The 18,495-nt window shown below is 37.9% G+C and overlaps 2 protein-coding genes across 2 annotated transcripts; both read left to right on the forward strand.

Moving 5' to 3' along the window:
* The first annotated feature begins 825 nt into the window (after positions 1 to 825).
* On the forward strand, positions 826 to 8,221 carry LOC125015817 (meprin A subunit beta-like). Its single transcript, XM_047597801.1, has 15 exons — positions 826 to 890; positions 1,007 to 1,082; positions 1,327 to 1,345; positions 1,456 to 1,494; positions 1,605 to 1,627; positions 1,728 to 1,812; positions 2,184 to 2,301; positions 2,395 to 2,573; positions 2,775 to 2,993; positions 3,616 to 3,777; positions 4,086 to 4,316; positions 4,456 to 4,908; positions 4,996 to 5,169; positions 5,265 to 5,367; positions 6,108 to 8,221. The coding sequence occupies exons 2-15, from the start codon at positions 1,014 to 1,016 to the stop codon at positions 6,184 to 6,186; spliced, it is 1,953 nt and encodes a 650-aa protein (XP_047453757.1). The 5' UTR covers positions 826 to 890; positions 1,007 to 1,013; the 3' UTR covers positions 6,187 to 8,221.
* A 593-nt stretch (positions 8,222 to 8,814) lies between these two features.
* LOC125016027 (meprin A subunit beta-like) lies at positions 8,815 to 15,750 on the forward strand. The gene is made up of 8 exons (XM_047598192.1): positions 8,815 to 8,825; positions 9,960 to 10,140; positions 10,274 to 10,397; positions 13,166 to 13,327; positions 13,633 to 13,863; positions 14,003 to 14,455; positions 14,543 to 14,911; positions 15,543 to 15,750. Exons 1-7 carry the CDS (start codon positions 8,815 to 8,817, stop codon positions 14,803 to 14,805), a joined length of 1,425 nt encoding a protein of 474 aa, XP_047454148.1. The 3' UTR covers positions 14,806 to 14,911; positions 15,543 to 15,750.
* Positions 15,751 to 18,495: the final 2,745 nt, after the last annotated feature.

An 18,495-nucleotide genomic window follows, 5' to 3' on the forward strand; every position in this document is an offset into this window, starting at 1 on the left:
GCAAAGAAGGATTACTACTTGTGACAATAGGAAGGTTGAAAATAAACACATGTGGCTTTTCCGCTTTTCATGGCTGTTGACAAAACAAGTTTGTTCAACCAGACTTACCTGTTTTGCACAGACAAGCTCTTCCCGGCAACTATGTGCCAGGATGTGATTAGATTCCTCTCAACAATAAAACATTTCTCTGGACAGTACAGCTGTGTTTTTTTTAACACAGTCAGAATTCACTTTATGATTTTGACAAACAAATCATGGTAAATGGTCTTGCTCTTATATAGCACTTTTCTACCTACTCAAAGCGCTTTTACAGTCAGAGAAACATCCACCCACTCATTCACAAACCAGTGCCAGTTGCACTGGGAGCAACTGGGAGTTCGATGTCTTGCTCAAGGTTACTTCGATACATGGTACACTCAGGGGATCAAACCACTAACCCTTCGGTTCTATGGACAACCCGCTCTACCTTCTGAGCCATAGCCGCCTCACTTAAGTAGCACACAAAGTGCTACTTTGTTTAAGTGAAATAAATCAGCACTACAGCTGTAATATTGAACACTGTTGTGCTGTACAGGGATACATTTCAAAGGGCCTTGAGTGATTAGGAGCTAAAACTAAGTAGGCATGAACTTATTGTTCTCTGGACGTCATGGAATCATTGTCGATCTACTATGTACTGACACTGACTCGGATAACAATGAAACAAAAGGAGTTTTGTCTTGCAATCAAAGCGGATTAAAAATGATAAATCATCTGAAGCTGACAACATCATTTCCGCATGATTCTCTTAAACCTGTTCTAAGCGCATTATTAAAGTCGCCTCACACTGACGAAGCTTCTAATGTGCAACTAAGGAGCAAAACAACCAGGGTGGCAGAAGATTAAGACAGGTGAGATTTTCTACACACAAATGAAACAACTGAAAGACTTAATTGAAAAATGAAGTATTTGCATTCATGTTTGATTTTACTTTCCTGGTTCTTCATATAATCTGATTTAATTCAAGACACACTATGAGGATGAAAGTCTTCATTTTCCTGGTGGTGAATGTGGCAGTTTCATCAGCAATCCCCACAAAGCCAGTAAGAGTTCATCTGTTGCTGAATCATTGTGCTATCTTATTTAAAGTAATGAAAACGCAGCTTTATTTTTGATATTTAACAAATGAATATTCTTTAAGTTCTGTTAGACATATTTCCAATAATACTGAACCATGAGTACAAATGCAAACATTTGAAAGGTTCTTGTAACCAGAAACAACGAGATAGAACTGAGTTGACTCTTATTTAACATAACATGCTGATGAATGAAACTCTCTCTCCACAGAATGGACCAATGATAGTGGGTAAGTGTATTATTTCTTGGTCTTCTTTTATTTCATGACATCAGTTCAGCTAAATATTTTTTACTCAGTCAGTGCTACTGTATAAGAAATAATCTGTTTTGATTTTGTAGACATTGGAGAAGACAAAGACATTCCAGAAATAAACAAGGGTAAAGTTAAATATCTTTATTTCATTAAATGGACCTTGTGTGAATTTAACATTTTTAATTACAATTAATTTTCTTTGTTAAAAAAAAATGTTTTGTATGCTTTGTCTTAGATTTATCTGATGATATCTTGGAGGTGAGTCTGTTGTAGTTATAAAACAAAGTGTAAAAAATGTGTGCAAGTATTACGTGGATGTTTTGTGTCAGCATATATTACCAAGTCTCATACATCTTAGGTTCCAAACACACAAAGGAGTGTTGTCATTGGTGATAACAAACTGTGGACGTCTCCAGTTCCATATGTCTTGGAAAAGGACCTTGGTATTGTGTTTCATTTAATTCTTTTTTTTTTATTTGTTAAATGAATATTGAATATTTCTGTATCAGAGAACCAACTTTGTAACCTCTTCAAGTGGTTACTACAAATTTTACATGACTATAAATCAAGAATGCAACAATAAACTGACTGTTGATATGGAGAAGCTACATAATGGAAAGAGAAAACAGCAATAAAGCTTCATGACTGACATCGTATTTCACAATCCACCTTTAACACCCATCTAGAAGAGAGCAGCTCCTCAGAATAATATGCACAAGCAAGATTAGCACCAATTATGATGCGCAATTATTTGTCTTAAAATTATTATTATTTTTTTTTTCATTTTTACAACACAATTCATGAACAATGGAAGAGATAAATGCTAAAGGAATCATCCTGAGAGCATTTGACCAGTTCAGGCTGAAATCATGTATTGACTTCAAACCAAGGGACTCGGAGGAATATTACATTTCTGTCCAAAAGCTGAGTGGGTATGTATTGTGTTTTATATCTGTACACAAGCTGTGATAATTGAGGCCTTAGGTCATCACATAATAGTACTAATGTGTGTTTCTCTGCTTTAGATGCTTTTCATATATTGGGCGAGTTTTTGCCAGTGGACAGAACCTCTCCATCGGGAGAGATTGTGATAGCTTAGCCACTGTTGAACATGAGTTTCTCCATGCCCTCGGCTTCTACCATGAACAATCCAGATACGACAGAGATGATTATGTGACGATTGCACTTGAAAACATCATAAAAGGTTTGATTAATATTTCATCATCATTTCATTGTTCATTAAATTGAGATACCTATCTGAAAAATTAAGTAAGTATTTAAAACAGGCTTCATGAATTAACTAATTAATTTATTAATGATTAATAATCATTCAGTGGTTCATTATTCTTTACCATATGTGCTGATCTCAAGACTTTTCATTGGCTGTTTTTTCTGTGTCCTCCAGGTCGTGAGCATAATTTTCGCATAGTTAGCAGCGAAGACAGCACCACCCAGGGAGTCCCATATGACTACCTCTCAGTGATGCACTATGGCAAAAAATTTTTCTCCAATGGCAATGGATTAACAGTTATCACCAAAGATCCAAAGTTCCAGGATGTGATTGGTCAAAGGCTGGAAATGAGTCCCCGTGATGTTATGGAGCTGAACCTACTCTACAAATGCAGTAAGTCTTTGAACATTACGATGACCAACACCCAGTTTAAAGAATGGTTTAGTCACAGTGCACACAATGCACCATTATCAAAAGAAAAGTAAATGTTTTTCCAACAGTTGAAGCACATTTTTTTTGATATTTTGTCAGCTCACGAAGCAGTTGACAAACTTAATCAGGGTCTCAACAAATTATCAGGATCTAAATATAACAGCCTTCTAGTTCTTTGTTGATCCAACCCACGTGCCCACAAGTCTTTCCTCCACATGAAATGTTTCTGCAGGAGTTCATCAGCCAACAACTTGTAACACTTCAAGGTCTGTGGTGGTGGATTGACTTAGCTTAGCAGGAACACTCACAGCCACACTGAACTGGGGTTTCCACAGTGCTCGTTGTTTATTGAATGCCGTGACAAAGTAAAGGGTAAACAAGAGCTCCAACACATGCATCTCTTTATGGCAAGTGCCACTAGACTAAAATAATAAAACATGGCGCCGTCTGCTGGCGTATCTAGGTAACACGTGTGGTGAAGGTGCACTTCATAATAACAACTATTAAAAACTGAGAAGCTTTAAATTTTAGACTTCATGTCCTAAGTAATGAAAGTCCGTCCTATGTTCTTTAATCTTTACAGATTCATCCATTGCCTTTAAGATGTACTGTGGCTTTTCTGAAGAGACTATCTGTGACATGAGCCGCTGTTCACGCACTGGTACTGGCTGGGAAAGAGTACAACATGTTAGTGGGGGTCCTACCGCTGACCACACCAGTCTACCCAATGGAAATAATGATCAAGGTATATGTTGATTCTGTATATATTCCCCATGTTTGGCATTATCTTCCAATTGTGATCTAATAAAGACAAAACAGCATAAAAACTTAAATGGACTTAAATAGTTACAATAAACTATTATACTATAATAACTCTAATTAATAAATGTACATTCCACAATGAAAAAATTTAAACTCTTATATGAAGTGAGTCAAATTGCATGCTACAATGTCTGTGTTTGTTGTATTATTTTCTTAAATTATACATAACTTGGATCAAGATATTAGATTTGAAGGCCCATCATGATATCTGTTTGGACAACTTGATTCTAGGTCAAGGTTCAGGTCACTTCATGCATGCTAGCACAGCATCAGGTCAGGAGGGAGACTCAGCCTGGCTGGAGACCCAGAGGATGAGTCTCAACAGGGAGTGTCCCAGCCAGTGCCTCCAGTTCTACTATTACCACAGTGGGAACCAGTCAGACCAACTCAACATCTGGATGAGAGAGTTTCAAGATGAACAGGACTCCACAGGAACCCTCCGCCTCATGGCACAGATCACTGGTAACATCACACTGTACCATCTGCTCTAAATTGTGTTAAATACTGACAAACTGCTTTTGTCACAATATGCATTTAAGATATAGTCCATCTATTACACTGAAGTAGCTCAACATACTGATTCCAAAGATTCTCCTTCCAGGGACACCAACATCTCACTGGCAGCTCCAGCATGTTCCTCTGAATGCCACCAAGAACTTCCAGGTGGAGTTTGAGGTTCGTAAAGGACCAGGGAACTCTACGGGTGGCTTCTCAATTGATGACATCAATCTGTCTGAGACAGAGTGTCCACATCTAACCATGCAGATGGATGAGTTTGAGAAGGTTTTGAACACCACTGAGTTTTCAGCCATTAAATACAGCCGACGGCAGTACTCCAGAGAGGGCTATGCTTACAGGATAGCAACAACATTCGATGGACAATTCTTTACAATGTATGTGCAACTCGTGTCTGGTGACTATGATGACCAGCTGGAGTGGCCTTGCCCATATAGACAGGTGACTGTTAAAATGCTGGATCAGAACCCCAACATACAGCTGCAGATGTCAAAGGAAAGGAGTCTCACCACTGACCCAAACTGGAATGATGGAAATGGTAGCATTACAAGATTTAAAAATCCATAAAATCAAGAACTCTTGTTAAGTACCTTCATGTTAAACAGTCTATACTTTCTGTTAACAGGTACCTACTACTGGGACAATCCCCGTAAGATTGGAACTGAAGTTACAGATGAATATAATGACACATTCTTTGCTGGATTTCGGATTGGCTGGAACAATCTGGCATCTTTGGAAGAAATTCAATCCAGAGAGTTCCTCAAGGGAGGGAGTGCCATTTTTGTTTCCAGTTTCCAAGGCAGGACAATTGCTTTAATTGTTAAATTCACATCTGTTTTCACCATAGTGGAAACTATGTTGAATAACCTCACTGATCCATTCTTCTTCTGATAGATCTCACTCCTCTTATAAATGGAAGTGCGCTTCCATGTCCTCAGATCCCAACAGTGAGGATTACAAATCCGCCCCAAGCTCAGGATAATGGCCCATGTTCACGGTAAGACAGTATGTCACTGAGTCACTGAAACTTCTCTATGCTTTTGCAAAGACGTTATATTTTTAATACTCTTTTCAAACAATTCTACAACATTTACAGGATTTCAGCCGCCACCACTTCGCCACATAAAACTTAATTTTACATTTTAATTTGGGGTTCACATGGTCAACTACAAAACCCAGAAATAATGGTTATTAACTTAATAAAATTTGTAAAGGCTGGAGCTCCACAGGTGGCAGCCAATCTAACACTCACCAGAGGGAGAGAAACACAAGAGGGAGAGAGACACACAGACACACAAACCTCCACTATTGGCAAGTAACAGTCAGGCTTGGAAAACTTAATTTGACAGAAATATTTAATGCTGTTTAACTAACAAAATCAAGTCTGTATGTTTACAACAAGCAGCAGAACAAAATTAAATTGAATTCAAAGAATGCAGAAACCAAGCTTAAAATACAACACAGAATATTAGAAAGTTGACCTGTGTGATAGGCTCCAAACCTCTAGAGGACAGAAGGTTATAGAACATGGGAATCTTGCTTCTAAATTAAAAAAAAAAAAAAAAAAAAAAAAAAAAAGATTTATAATATTCCTATTAAATAATGATGTGACTTTTACGTGAACTCAGGAGAAGATGATGATAGTATTCCAATTTACTCAGATATTCTGCATTTGTGTTACTCGTCTTATTTCCACTGTATCATTTAACTTAATTCATGATTTTATTTCTGCTGTAGCAGTGCTGGCTTCTCTCCTGGCATGGTGGCTTCTCCTTTACTCACCTTCCTGCTTACACTGATGTTTTTGACTCCTTGAATTCCTGATATCGATGCCCTCCACCGTCATCTCACCTCTTTACAAGGACAGTAGCAGCAAATATACTAAATTGCTTTAAGGTTTCAGATTATTAAAAGAAATTAAAAGAGAAGGACACAATGGGCAATGGATACTGATCTAATTCAATGTTTCACTTTCTGAGGTGGGATAATTTTTTATTTTTTTTTTGATTGGTTTATTACATAAAATATGATTCATTGCTTCTATCTTTTTGTATCTACGTATATACGCTTGTAAACAAAGTGTGCTTTTAATATTGTTATTTTTTGATTTAGACATGCGATAATCAGTTGAGTTTTTTTAGATTCTATGTAGAAGTGTGAATATTAATGTAATTAACATTCATATAATCAAAAAAAGAATGAGGTCCTAGATAATGGGAGGGTCAAGTGCATCAATCTCATTTAAGCTTACTTGTGTAGGGTTGATACATTTTGAGAAAGTAGCAATCAGCTGACTAGGACAGAGCAAGAAGGAAACATATAGCTACTCTGAGAGACAAAATAGACAACAATGAGGAGCTATTCTGAAGTGATAAAGGTTGCGAAGGAGGGGGTGACAGAGCTGCAAGGGTCAAGGATGAACGTGGAACAGAACATGTGAGGTCTATGTAAGGGAGGATCAGGTAGGAAGGACTTTTACAGGGCACTGCCCCAGGGGATTGGAGGACCTGAGAGGCCAAGGGTTGGGACCGACCTGTCCCCCAACAATGGGAGAGTTAAGTCTAAACCACGACTCCTCCCCACCTGTAGCCAACCAATCATATTCATTTTGTTGAAACTGTTATAATGGTGTGAAACTACTGAAAATCATCCTTTTCTGTACATTGGTCAAGGTTAACTGAACAGACAAGGTCCATGCGCATTCATTTCTATATTCCAAAATATATTTGAAATAAATAGCTTAGATTGAACACACCGACAATATCATGGGTCTAGAAATATGATTGTTCTTGTGAAAATAAAAAAATACACTTTAACCACGACTCTCACAGTAAAATGTGCAGAATTTACTAAACAGACTGGTTGAACGTTCAGAGTTCAGAGACATAAAATCAAATAATCTGAACGTGGATTCTATGCTTTGAGACAAAGAACATTACAGAACTTAGTGAAGTGTCATTTTAAAACTTACAACAGGAGAAATCTCTTCTCACTTGGAATGAGACGTCACTTCAGGCAAATGTTTTGTTGTTGTTTCGTGACTGCTGAGAAAATGTTCTTCTATTGGAGTTGCCTGTTTTACATGGACAAGGAACTGCCGGTGTTACATGCAAGAATTCAAGTTGCGTGTGATGGAAATGATGTGCCAATTCCTCTCAACAACCAGACGTTCTGAACGTTTTGCATTTAGTGGAATATTCCAGTCCAACGCAACAAATGACTTCAAGCTACTCAGGACCTTTGAGAGCAATGTTGAGCTGAATTCAAATTTTTTTTAAGCAAGCCTTTAGATCTTAAAATAAAAAATAAAACCCTTCAATAGAGTAGAGATGTCAGACTGTTAATGGTTAACAAGTTTCACCATCACTCCCTAACAAGGTTTCAATCATTATCCCATAATCTGAACCCCCTGAATCAAATGTGTAAGATCAGAAGGTGTGCTAAATGTTGGGAAGGGCCATGGAATGTCAGTTTTGACAAGTATTGCATACAAGGAAGGCAATATCATTGTGAATATTCTTGGCACTGGGTGCATGTTTTTGTTAAGATCTGTCAAACTTGTTTTAAAGTATCACTAAAATGTGTCCTCACAGCCAAAGCTTGTCGTACGGAGCTGAGGAAATGAGAATCAAGGTGGCACAAGGCACCTGATTCTCATATGAATGTATGTTTTTCTGTTTTAGATGCTTTTCATATGTGGGGCAAACTTTTTCTGGTGGATAGAACCTCTCCATCAGGAGAAATTGTGATAGCTTAGCCATTGTTGAACATGAGATTCTCCATGCCCTCGTATGGAAGTTTTTCTGAGCCATCAGAGTTTGATTATGAATTGCTAAATAAATGTAGTTTGCATACAAAATTCAACATCACAAAAAGTTCAAGCTCATAAAATTCAACATCACAAGTTCAACCTCCAAATTTTAACCTCTGAAAAAGCTGGACTTCTGGGTGAGCAGGAAGAAGCAATCAATCCCAGTCTCTATTCATCCAACGTCTAGCCAATCAGGTTACACTCCATTTCACATGACATGACACCAGCACATAGCACAGATATATACGTAGCATGTATTAGTATTAGTATTGTATTAGTCGAGTGCATTAGTGAACGGAGGCAGAAGTCTAACAGCGATTAAAATCATCATAACTCACTGAAATTTTCAACTGATTTTCTGGTTAATGCAGACAATGTGCAACACCACTGAAAAGCTTCCAGGTATTTGTCAAAACGGATTGATATATAACAATACAAATATAACAACAACAATAATAAATTTAATAATAACACAATGCAATTTATGATACAATAATCAAAATAAAACAAGATGCAGTTACAGGAATAGTATGTGTGAAATAACAATATAATAATAATAAAATAGTAATAATAGATTTTTTTTTACAATTGAAGGACAAAACAACAAATCAGCCATAGTCACTAATACGACTTATGGGGCTTCGGTGAGTACCATTTGCTATTTCTGTTTGTAAAATTGTGTAATAGATATAACTCGATCAGTTGAACATTGACGGAACTTATTGAACAGTATCTACACAGAACTTTTAATACGGTGGTGTTATTGAAAACTGCGTTAGAAACTAGCTAGTAACTGGCTGACCAGCTAGCTAACCAACATTACTCTGACACTGACACAAGAGATCCATGTCAAGCTCAGTTTTCATATTTAAATGAACAGCAATTGTTATTTAATTGCTACCACTGCTATCAATTGCAAAGCTAATGAAAGTTGCGAGTCACCATGTGTCCAACTACTAGTAAGTTACACGTAGGAGAACCACAGAACCTGGAACTTTTTGACATCACGTAAAAACAATCATCATGCACTATAATCAACAGAATTAAAGAACAACAACAATGGAGAAGCTTTAAATTTTAGACTTCATGTCCTCAGTAATGAAAGTCCGTCCTGTGTTCTTTAATCTTTACAGATTCATCCATTGCCTTTAAGATGTACTGTGGCTTTTCTGAAGAGACTATCTGTGACATGAGCCGCTGTTCACGCACTGGTACTGGCTGGGAAAGAGTACAACATGTTAGTGAGGGTCCTACCTCACCAGTCTACTCAGTGGAAATAGTGATCAAGGCATATCTAAATTAAATATGAAAAAATATAATAATGTGCAATATTCCTCTTCATCCACTACTGTTCTCAATGTAACTACATGAACATATACATATGCCTGCTTTTTTGCAATGTCTGTATCCGTCCTTCTCAATGTTAAATGAATGAATGTATATGTATATATATGTGTATGTGTATATATACATATATACACACACACACATATACAAACACATATATATATACATATATACACATATACACACACATATACATATATATATATACACACATATATATATATACATGCAAATAAGCATACTCATTTTCGTCACAGTACAAACGAGAATAATCCAACCTGATTGTTCTCCCCTAACTGCCTTTGTAACCTCCTAATAACCCTCCCCCACTGCTCACCTGTGGCTGCCTGACTGCAGATCACCTGATCAGGCAGACAGCCGCTCTGAAATGACAGCCAGAGTGTTACCTGCCGTTACTTGTGCCCGAGTAGCACACCAACATCTCACTGGCAGCTCCAGCATGTTCCTCTGAATGCCACCAAGAACTTCCAGGTGGAGTTTGAGGTTCGCAAAGGACCAGGGAACTCTAAAGGCAGCTTCTCTATTGATGACATCAATCTGTCTGAGACAGAGTGTCCACATCTAACCATGCAGATGGATGAGTTTGAGAAGGTTTTGAACACCACTGAGTTATTAGACAATAAATACAGCAGACGGCAGTACTCCAGAGAGGATAGCAACAATAGTCTATGGACAATTCTTTGGAATGTATGTGCAACTCGTGTCTGGTGACTATGATGACCAGCTGGAGTGGCCTTGCCCATATAGACAGGTGACTGTTAAAATGCTGGATCAGAACCCCAACATACAGCTGCAGATGTCAAAGGAAAGGAGTCTCACCACTGACCCAAATGTAGCCAGTAATGATGGTACGTTTTCAAGAACATGAACAAATCCTTAAGATGGCTTACTGCATTTGCTAATTATCTTGATGTTATACATGATGTCTGTTAAAAGGTATCTACTACTGGGACAACCCTCATAAGATTGGAACTGAAGTGACAGATGAGTATGATGAGACATTTTTTACTGGACTTCTGATAGGCTCATATTCTTTGTTTTCGTAAGAATGCAGTCCAGTGAGTTCTGACGTGTTGTCTTTATCAGCTGGACGCCCCGACTGACCTGTCAGAATCTGTCAGCTGATAAATGTCACGTCAGCAACACATCAGATGAGAAAGACTGGAGACACAGTTAAAACTGTCAAGCAGGTAAACAAACATCTCCTCCAAATCAATATGTCTGAAGATAAGAAAAACATAGTACATATCTTAAAAAAGAAGACATGATGAACCTCATCAATCTGCTGAATGTAAACCTTTAAGTAGGCCTACTGCAGGATTATTATAAAAAAAAAAGATGTGGTCACCAAGGGAAATAGGAGGTATGGGTCTACCTAATGTATGTCTAGATTGATAAAACATTGGAAGAGGGTAGATCAGGAGCCGAGCTGGATCAAAACTTAAAGGGAACTAACTAACCCGTTTGATCCTCTGGATGTCCTCTCACATGGTGTAACAACATCTGTACATAATTATTCTTCAAACCCAGTGTTGTCTTACTCTAAAGCAGTCTGGAGAGAAATTCATAAGATATATAGTATTTCGCATTTAAGACAACCTTACACCTCTCTGTGGCACAACCCAGCCATACGAATTGGCAAGAAATCTGTCTTGGCTTGTAAGAGGGATACACAAACTGAGTGATCTGTGTGTGGATGGAGTGTTCAAATATGATCTGACCTTCCAAAGGCTGTGAATTCAGTAATCCTTGTAACATGTGATGTTTAGGTTAGGTGTATGACTTCAGTAAAAACTGCAGGGACTCCTGTGTGACCTCTGGTCTGTGACACACTACAACTTCAAAAGGTTTTGATAAAACATCTCATTTCAAGTAAAAACTTGCAGGACTTTGCACAGCAATTTGATTCTAATACTCCTGTCAAATAATGCTGTCAAGTTTACAGGTCCTCAACCACCACGTCTTCACCTCCTCAAACAACAGATGACAATGGGCTGATTCTCAAAACATCCCCTTTGTTAAGGACTCCTCTGGTCACATTCAGATGGATAGCAATGGTATAAATAAGGTTTTTACAGAACTTTATGAAAGACTGTACGTGAGTGAACAGCCAGCCGAGGCCCCAAGACTGATGGAGAACTTTTTCTCTAACTTAACTCTTCCTAAGCCTAATGGTGGACAAAAATCAGAACTGAATAACCCTATAACATTAGAAGTGAAAATCTTACAATCAGGAAAAGCCCTGGGCCCTGATGGCTTTAGTTCAGAATTTTTTAAACAATTTAGGTCACTGATGGTGAAGTGTTATTGAACAACTGTGAACAATGTGTTATTTATTGAATATGGTTAATCATTCTCTTTAAACAGGAGCTCTTCCAAAAACTGTTACAGAGGCCAACATTGGCTTGATTCTGAATAAGGATAAACCATAGGATGAGCGTTCATCTTACCTTTTACCTTGTTGAACACAGACTTTAAGCTCTTACCTAAAACTTTAACTTTAAGGCTGTAAAAATCCTTCCACACATCATTAATAATGATCAAACGGGGTTCATTACTGGAAGGAACTCATGTATTAATGTTAGAATGTGCAAAACAAACTTCCAACCTTTGTTTAAACGCATCCATGATGACTTAGACAGATGGGCCTCTTTACCACTCTCAATGCTGGGAAGAATCTCCCTGACTCTGTATGGCTAGATATTGAAGCATTCAATCTGGGTAAGCCACTAGCACTGGCTAGTCTCGCTTTCATTCTGAATTGGAAAGATTCAGAGGTTGCAGATGGTAATCTCATCTCATCTTCTGTAACGCTTAATCCTGCACTAGGGTCGCGGGGGTTGCTAGAGCCTATCCCAGAGGCGGGGTACACCCTGGACAAGTCACCAGTCTATCGCAGGGCTAACACTGAGACATACAACCATTCACACTCACACTCACACCTAGGGTCAATTTAGAGTCACCAATTAGCCAAACGAGCATGTCTTTGGAGGTGGGAGGAAGCCGAAGATGGAGCAGATGGTAATTTGATCATTAAATTTACTTTAAAGGCTTGGGATATGATTAGAAAATGGGAAAAAAGAACTAATGTGTTTTTACCAGTCACCCGAAATACTAAGAAATACAGACTTTCCTCCAGGGATGATAGATAACGGGTTTTCTCTGTGGGAAAAGGCAGGTATTAATATTCAATTCAGTTCAATTATGGTACATCTTAGGCTCCAAACACACAAAGGAGTGCTGTCATTGGTGATAACAAACTGTGGACGTCTCTAGTTCAATATGTCTTGGAAAAGGACCTTGGTATTGTATTATTGATGGATTGACTTAGCTTAGCAGGAACACTCACAGCCACACTGAACTGGGGTTTCCACAGTGCTCGTTGTTTATTGAACAAAGTAAAGGGTAAACAAGAGCTCCAACACATGCATCTATTTATGGCGAGTGCTCCAAGACTAAAATAATAAAACATGGCGCCGTCTGCTGGTATATCTAGGTAACACGTGTGGTGAAGGTGCACTTCATAATATCAACTATTACAAACTGAGAAGCTTTAAATATTTGACTTCATGTCCTCAGTAATGAAAGTCCGTCCTGTGTTCTTTAATCTTTACAGATTCATCCATTGCCTTTAAGATGTACTGTGGCTTTTCTGAAGAGACTATCTGTGACGTGAGCCGCTATTCACGCACTGGTACTGGCTGGGAAAGAGTACAACATGTTAGTGGGGGCCCTACCTTTGACCACACCAGTCTACCCAATGGAAATAATGATCAAGGTATATGTTGATTCTGTATATATTCCCCATGTTTGGCATTATCTTCCAGTTTTGATCTAATAAAGACAAAACATCATAAAAACTTAAATGGACTTAAATAGTTACAATAAACTATTATACTTTAATAAATCTAATTAATAAATGTACATTCCACATTGAAAAAATTTAAACTCTTATATGAAGTGAGTCAAATGGCGTGCTACAATGTCTTTGGTTGTTGTATTTTCTTAAATTATACATAACTTGGATCAAGATATTAGATTTGAAGGCCCATCATGGTATCTGTTTGGACAACTTGATTCTAGGTCAAGGTTCAGGTCACTTCATGCATGCTAGCACAGCATCAGGTCAGGAGGGAGACTCAGCCTGGCTGCAGACCCAGAGGATGAGTCTCAACAGGGAGTGTCCCAGCCAGTGCCTCCAGTTCTACTATTACCACAGTGGGAACCAGTCAGACCAACTCAACATCTGGATGAGAGAGTTTCAAGATGAGCAGGACTCCACAGGAACCCTCCGCCTCATGGCACAGATCACTGGTAACATCACACTGTACCATCTGCTCTAAATTGTGTTAAATACTGACAAACTGCTTTTGTCACAATATGCATTTAAGATATAGTCCATCTATTACACTGAAGTAGCTCAACATACTGATTCCAAAGATTCTCCTTCCAGGGACACCAACATCTCACTGGCAGCTCCAGCATGTTCCTCTGAATGCCACCAAGAACTTCCAGGTGGAGTTTGAGGTTCGTAAAGGACCAGGGAACTCTACGGGTGGCTTCTCAATTGATGACATCAATCTGTCTGAGACAGAGTGTCCACATCTAACCATGCAGATGGATGAGTTTGAGAAGGTTTTGAACACCACTGAGTTTTCAGCCATTAAATACAGCCGACGGCAGTACTCCAGAGAGGGCTATGCTTACAGGATAGCAACAACATTCGATGGAGAATTCTTTATAATGTATGTGCAACTCGTGTCTGGTGACTATGATGACCAGCTGGAGTGGCCTTGCCCATATAGACAGGTGACTGTTAAAATGCTGGATCAGAACCCCAACATACAGCTGCAGATGTCAAAGGAAAGGAGTCTCACCACTGACCCAAACTGGAATGATGGAAATGGTAGCATTACAAGATTTAAAAATCCATAAAATCAAGAACTCTTGTTAAGTACCTTCATGTTAAACAGTTTATACTTTCTGTTAACAGGTACCTACTACTGGGACAATCCCCGTAAGATTGGAACTGAAGTTACAGATGAATATGACACATTCTTTGCTGGATTTCGGATTGGCTGGAACAATCTGGCATCTTTGGAAGAAATTCAATCCAGAGAGTTCCTCAAGGGAGGGAGTGCCATTTTTGTTTCCAGTTTCCAAGGCAGGACAATTGCTTTAATTGTTAAATTCACATCTGTTTTCACCATAGTGGAAACTATGTTGAATAACCTCACTGATCCATTCTTCTTCTGATAGATCTCACTCCTCTTATAAATGGAAGTGCGCTTCCATGTCCTCAGATTCCAACAGTGAGGATTACAAATCCGCCCCAAGCTCAGGATAATGGCCCATGTTCACGGTAAGACAGTATGTCACTGAGTCACTGAAACTTCTCTATGCTTTTGCAAATACATTATATTTTTAATACTCCTTTTAAACAATTCTACAATATCTAAAGGATTTCAGCCGCCACCACTTCGCCACATAAAACTTAATTTTACATTTTAATTTAGGGTTCACATGGTGAACTACAAAACCCAGAAATAATGGTTATTAACTTAATAAAATTTGTAAAGGCTGGAGCTTCACAGGTGGCAGCCAATCTAACACTCACCAGAGGGAGAGAAACACAAGAGGGAGAGAGACACACACACACACAAACCTCCACTATTGGCAAGTAACAGTCAGGCTTGAAAAACTTAATTTGACAGAAATATTTAATGCTGTTTAACTAACAAAATCAAGTCTGTATGTTTATAACAAGCAGCAGAACAAAATTAAATTGGGAATCTTGCTTCTAAATTAAAAAAAAAAAAAAAAAAAAAAAAAAAGATTTATAATATTCCTATTAAATAATGATGTGACTTTTACGTGAACTCAGGAGAAGATGATGATAGTATTCCAATTTACTCAGATATTCTGCATTTGTGTTACTCGTCTTATTTCCACTGTATCATTTAACTTAATTCATGATTTTATTTCTGCTGTAGCGGTGCTGGCTTCTCTCCTGGCATGGTGGCTTCTCCTTTACTCACCTTCCTGCTTACACTGATGTTTTTGACTCCTTGAATTCCTGATATCGATGCCCTCCACCGTCATCTCACCTTTTTACAAGGACAGCACCAGCATATACACTGAATTGCTTTAAGGTTTCAGATTATTAAAATAAATTAAAAGAGAAGGACACAATGGGCAATGGATACTGATCAGGGACACACAGGTTTACTATACACTGTTGTATGTATGCCTCTAATTCAATGTTTCACTTTCTGTGGTGGGATAATTTTTTTTTGTTTTTGTTTTTGTTGATTGATTTATTACATAAAATATGATTCATTGCTTCTATCTTTTTGTATCTATGTATATACACTTGTAAACAAAGTGTGCTTTTAATATTGTTATTTTTATAGACGTGTAATAATCAGTTGAGATTTTCTAGATTCTATGTAGAAGTGTGAATATTAATGTAATTAACATTCATATAATCAAATAAAGAATGAGGTCCTAGATAATGGGAGGGTCAAGAGCATCAATCCCATTTAAGCTTACTTGTGTAGGGTTGATACATTTTGAGAAAGCAGCAATCAGCTGACTAGGACAGAGCAAGAAGGAAACATATAGCGACTCTGAGAGACAAAATAGACAACAATGAGGAGCTATTCTGAAGTGATAAAGGTTGCGAAGGAGGGGGTGACAGAGCTGCAAGGGTCAAGGATGAACGTGGAACAGAACATGTGAGGTCTATGTCAGGGAGGATCAGGTAGGAAGGACTTTTACAGGGCACTGCCCCAGGGGGGTTGGGACCGACCTGTCCCCCAACAATGGGAGAGTTAAGTCTAAACCACGACTCCTCCCCACCTGTAGCCAACCAATCATATTCATTTTGTTGAAACTGTTATAATGGTGTGAAACTACTGAAAATCATCCTTTTCTGTACATTGGTCAAGGTTAACTGAACAGACAAGGTCCATGCGCATTCATTTCTATATTCCAAAATATATTTGAAATAAATAGCTTAGATTGAACACACCGACAATATCATGGGTCTAGAAATACGATTGTTCTTGTGAAAATAAAAAAATACACTTTAACCACGACTCTCACAGTAAAATGTGCAGAATTTACTAAACAGACTGGTTGAACGTTCAGAGTTCAGAGACATAAAATCAAATAATCTGAACGTGGATTCTATGCTTTGAGACAAAGAACATTACAGAACTTAGTGAAGTGTCCTTTTAAAACTTACAATAGGAGAAATCTCTTCTCACTTGGAATGAGACGTCACTTCAGGCAAATGTTTTGTTGTTGTTTCATGACTGCTGAGAAAATGTTCTTCTGTTGGAGTTGCCTGTTTTACATGGACATGAACTGCCGGTGTTACATGCAAGAATTCAAGTTGCGTGTGATGGAAATGATGTGCCATATCCTCTCAACAACGAGACGTTCCGAGCGTTTTGCATTTAGTGGAATATTCCAGTCCAACGCAACAAATGACTTCAAGCTACTCAGGACCTTTAAGAGCAATGTTGAGCTGAATTCAAATTTTTTTTAAGCAAGCCTTTAGATCTTAAAATAAAAAATAAAACCCTTCAATAGAGTAGAGACAGACTGTAAATGGTTAACAAGTTACACCATCACTCCCTAACAAGGTTTCAATCATTATCCCATAATCTGAACCCCCTGGATCAAATGTGTAAGATCAGAAGGTGTGCTAAATGTTGGGACGGGCCATGGAATGTCAGTTTTGAAAAGTATTGCATACAAGGAAGGCCATATCATTGTGAATATTCTTGGCACTGGGTGCATGTTTTTGTTAAGATCTGTCAAACCTGTTTTACAAGTATCACTAAAATGTCTCCTCACAGCCAAAGCTTGTCGTATGGAGCTGAGGAAATGAGAATCAAGGTGGCACAAGGCACCTGATTCTCATATGAATGTATGTTTTTCTGTTTTAGATGCTTTTCATATGTAGGGCAAACTTTTGGATGGATAGAACCTCTCCATCAGGAGAAATTGTGATAGCTTAGCCATTGTTGAATATGAGATTCTCCATGCCCTCGTATGGAAGTTTTTCTGTGCCATCAGAGTTTGATTATGAATTGCTAAATAAATGTAGTTTGCATACAAAATTCAACATCACAAAAAGTTCAAGCTCATAAAATTCAACATCACAAGTTCAACCTCCAAATTTTAACCTCTGAAAAAGCTGGACTTAACTTCCGGATGAGCAGGGAGAAGCAATCAATCCCAGTCTCTATTCATCCAACGTCTAGTCAATCAGGTTACACTCCATTGCACATGACATGACACCAGCACATAGCACAGATATATACGTAAACTGTATTAGTATTAGTATTGTATTAGTCGAGTGCATTAGTGAACGGGGCAGAAGTCTATCAGCGATTAAAATCATCATAACTCACTGAAATTTTCAACTGATTTTCAATCCGTTTGGTTTCTTATAAATGTCAGACATATTTACAACACAATACAGATTGGTTAATGCAGACAATGTGCAACACCACTGAAAAGCTTCCAGGTATTTGTCAAAACGGATTGATATATAACAATACAAATATAACAACAACAATAATAAATTTAATAATAACACAATGCAATTTATGATACAATAATCAAAATAAAACAAGATGCAGTTACAGGAATAGTATGTGTGAAATAACAATATAATAATAATAAAATAGTAATAATAGATTTTTTTTACAATTGAAGGACAAAACAACAAATCAGCCATAGTCACTAATACGACTTATGGGGCTTCGGTGAGTACCATTTGCTATTTCTGTTTGTAAAATTGTGTAATAGATATAACTCGATCAGTTGAACATTGACGGAACTTATTGAACAGTATCTACACAGAACTTTTAATACGGTGGTGTTATTGAAAACTGCGTTAGAAACTAGCTAGTAACCGGCTGACCAGCT

This window comes from Mugil cephalus, chromosome 11, assembly GCF_022458985.1.
Source record: "Mugil cephalus isolate CIBA_MC_2020 chromosome 11, CIBA_Mcephalus_1.1, whole genome shotgun sequence".
NCBI classification, from domain to species: domain Eukaryota; kingdom Metazoa; phylum Chordata; class Actinopteri; order Mugiliformes; family Mugilidae; genus Mugil; species Mugil cephalus.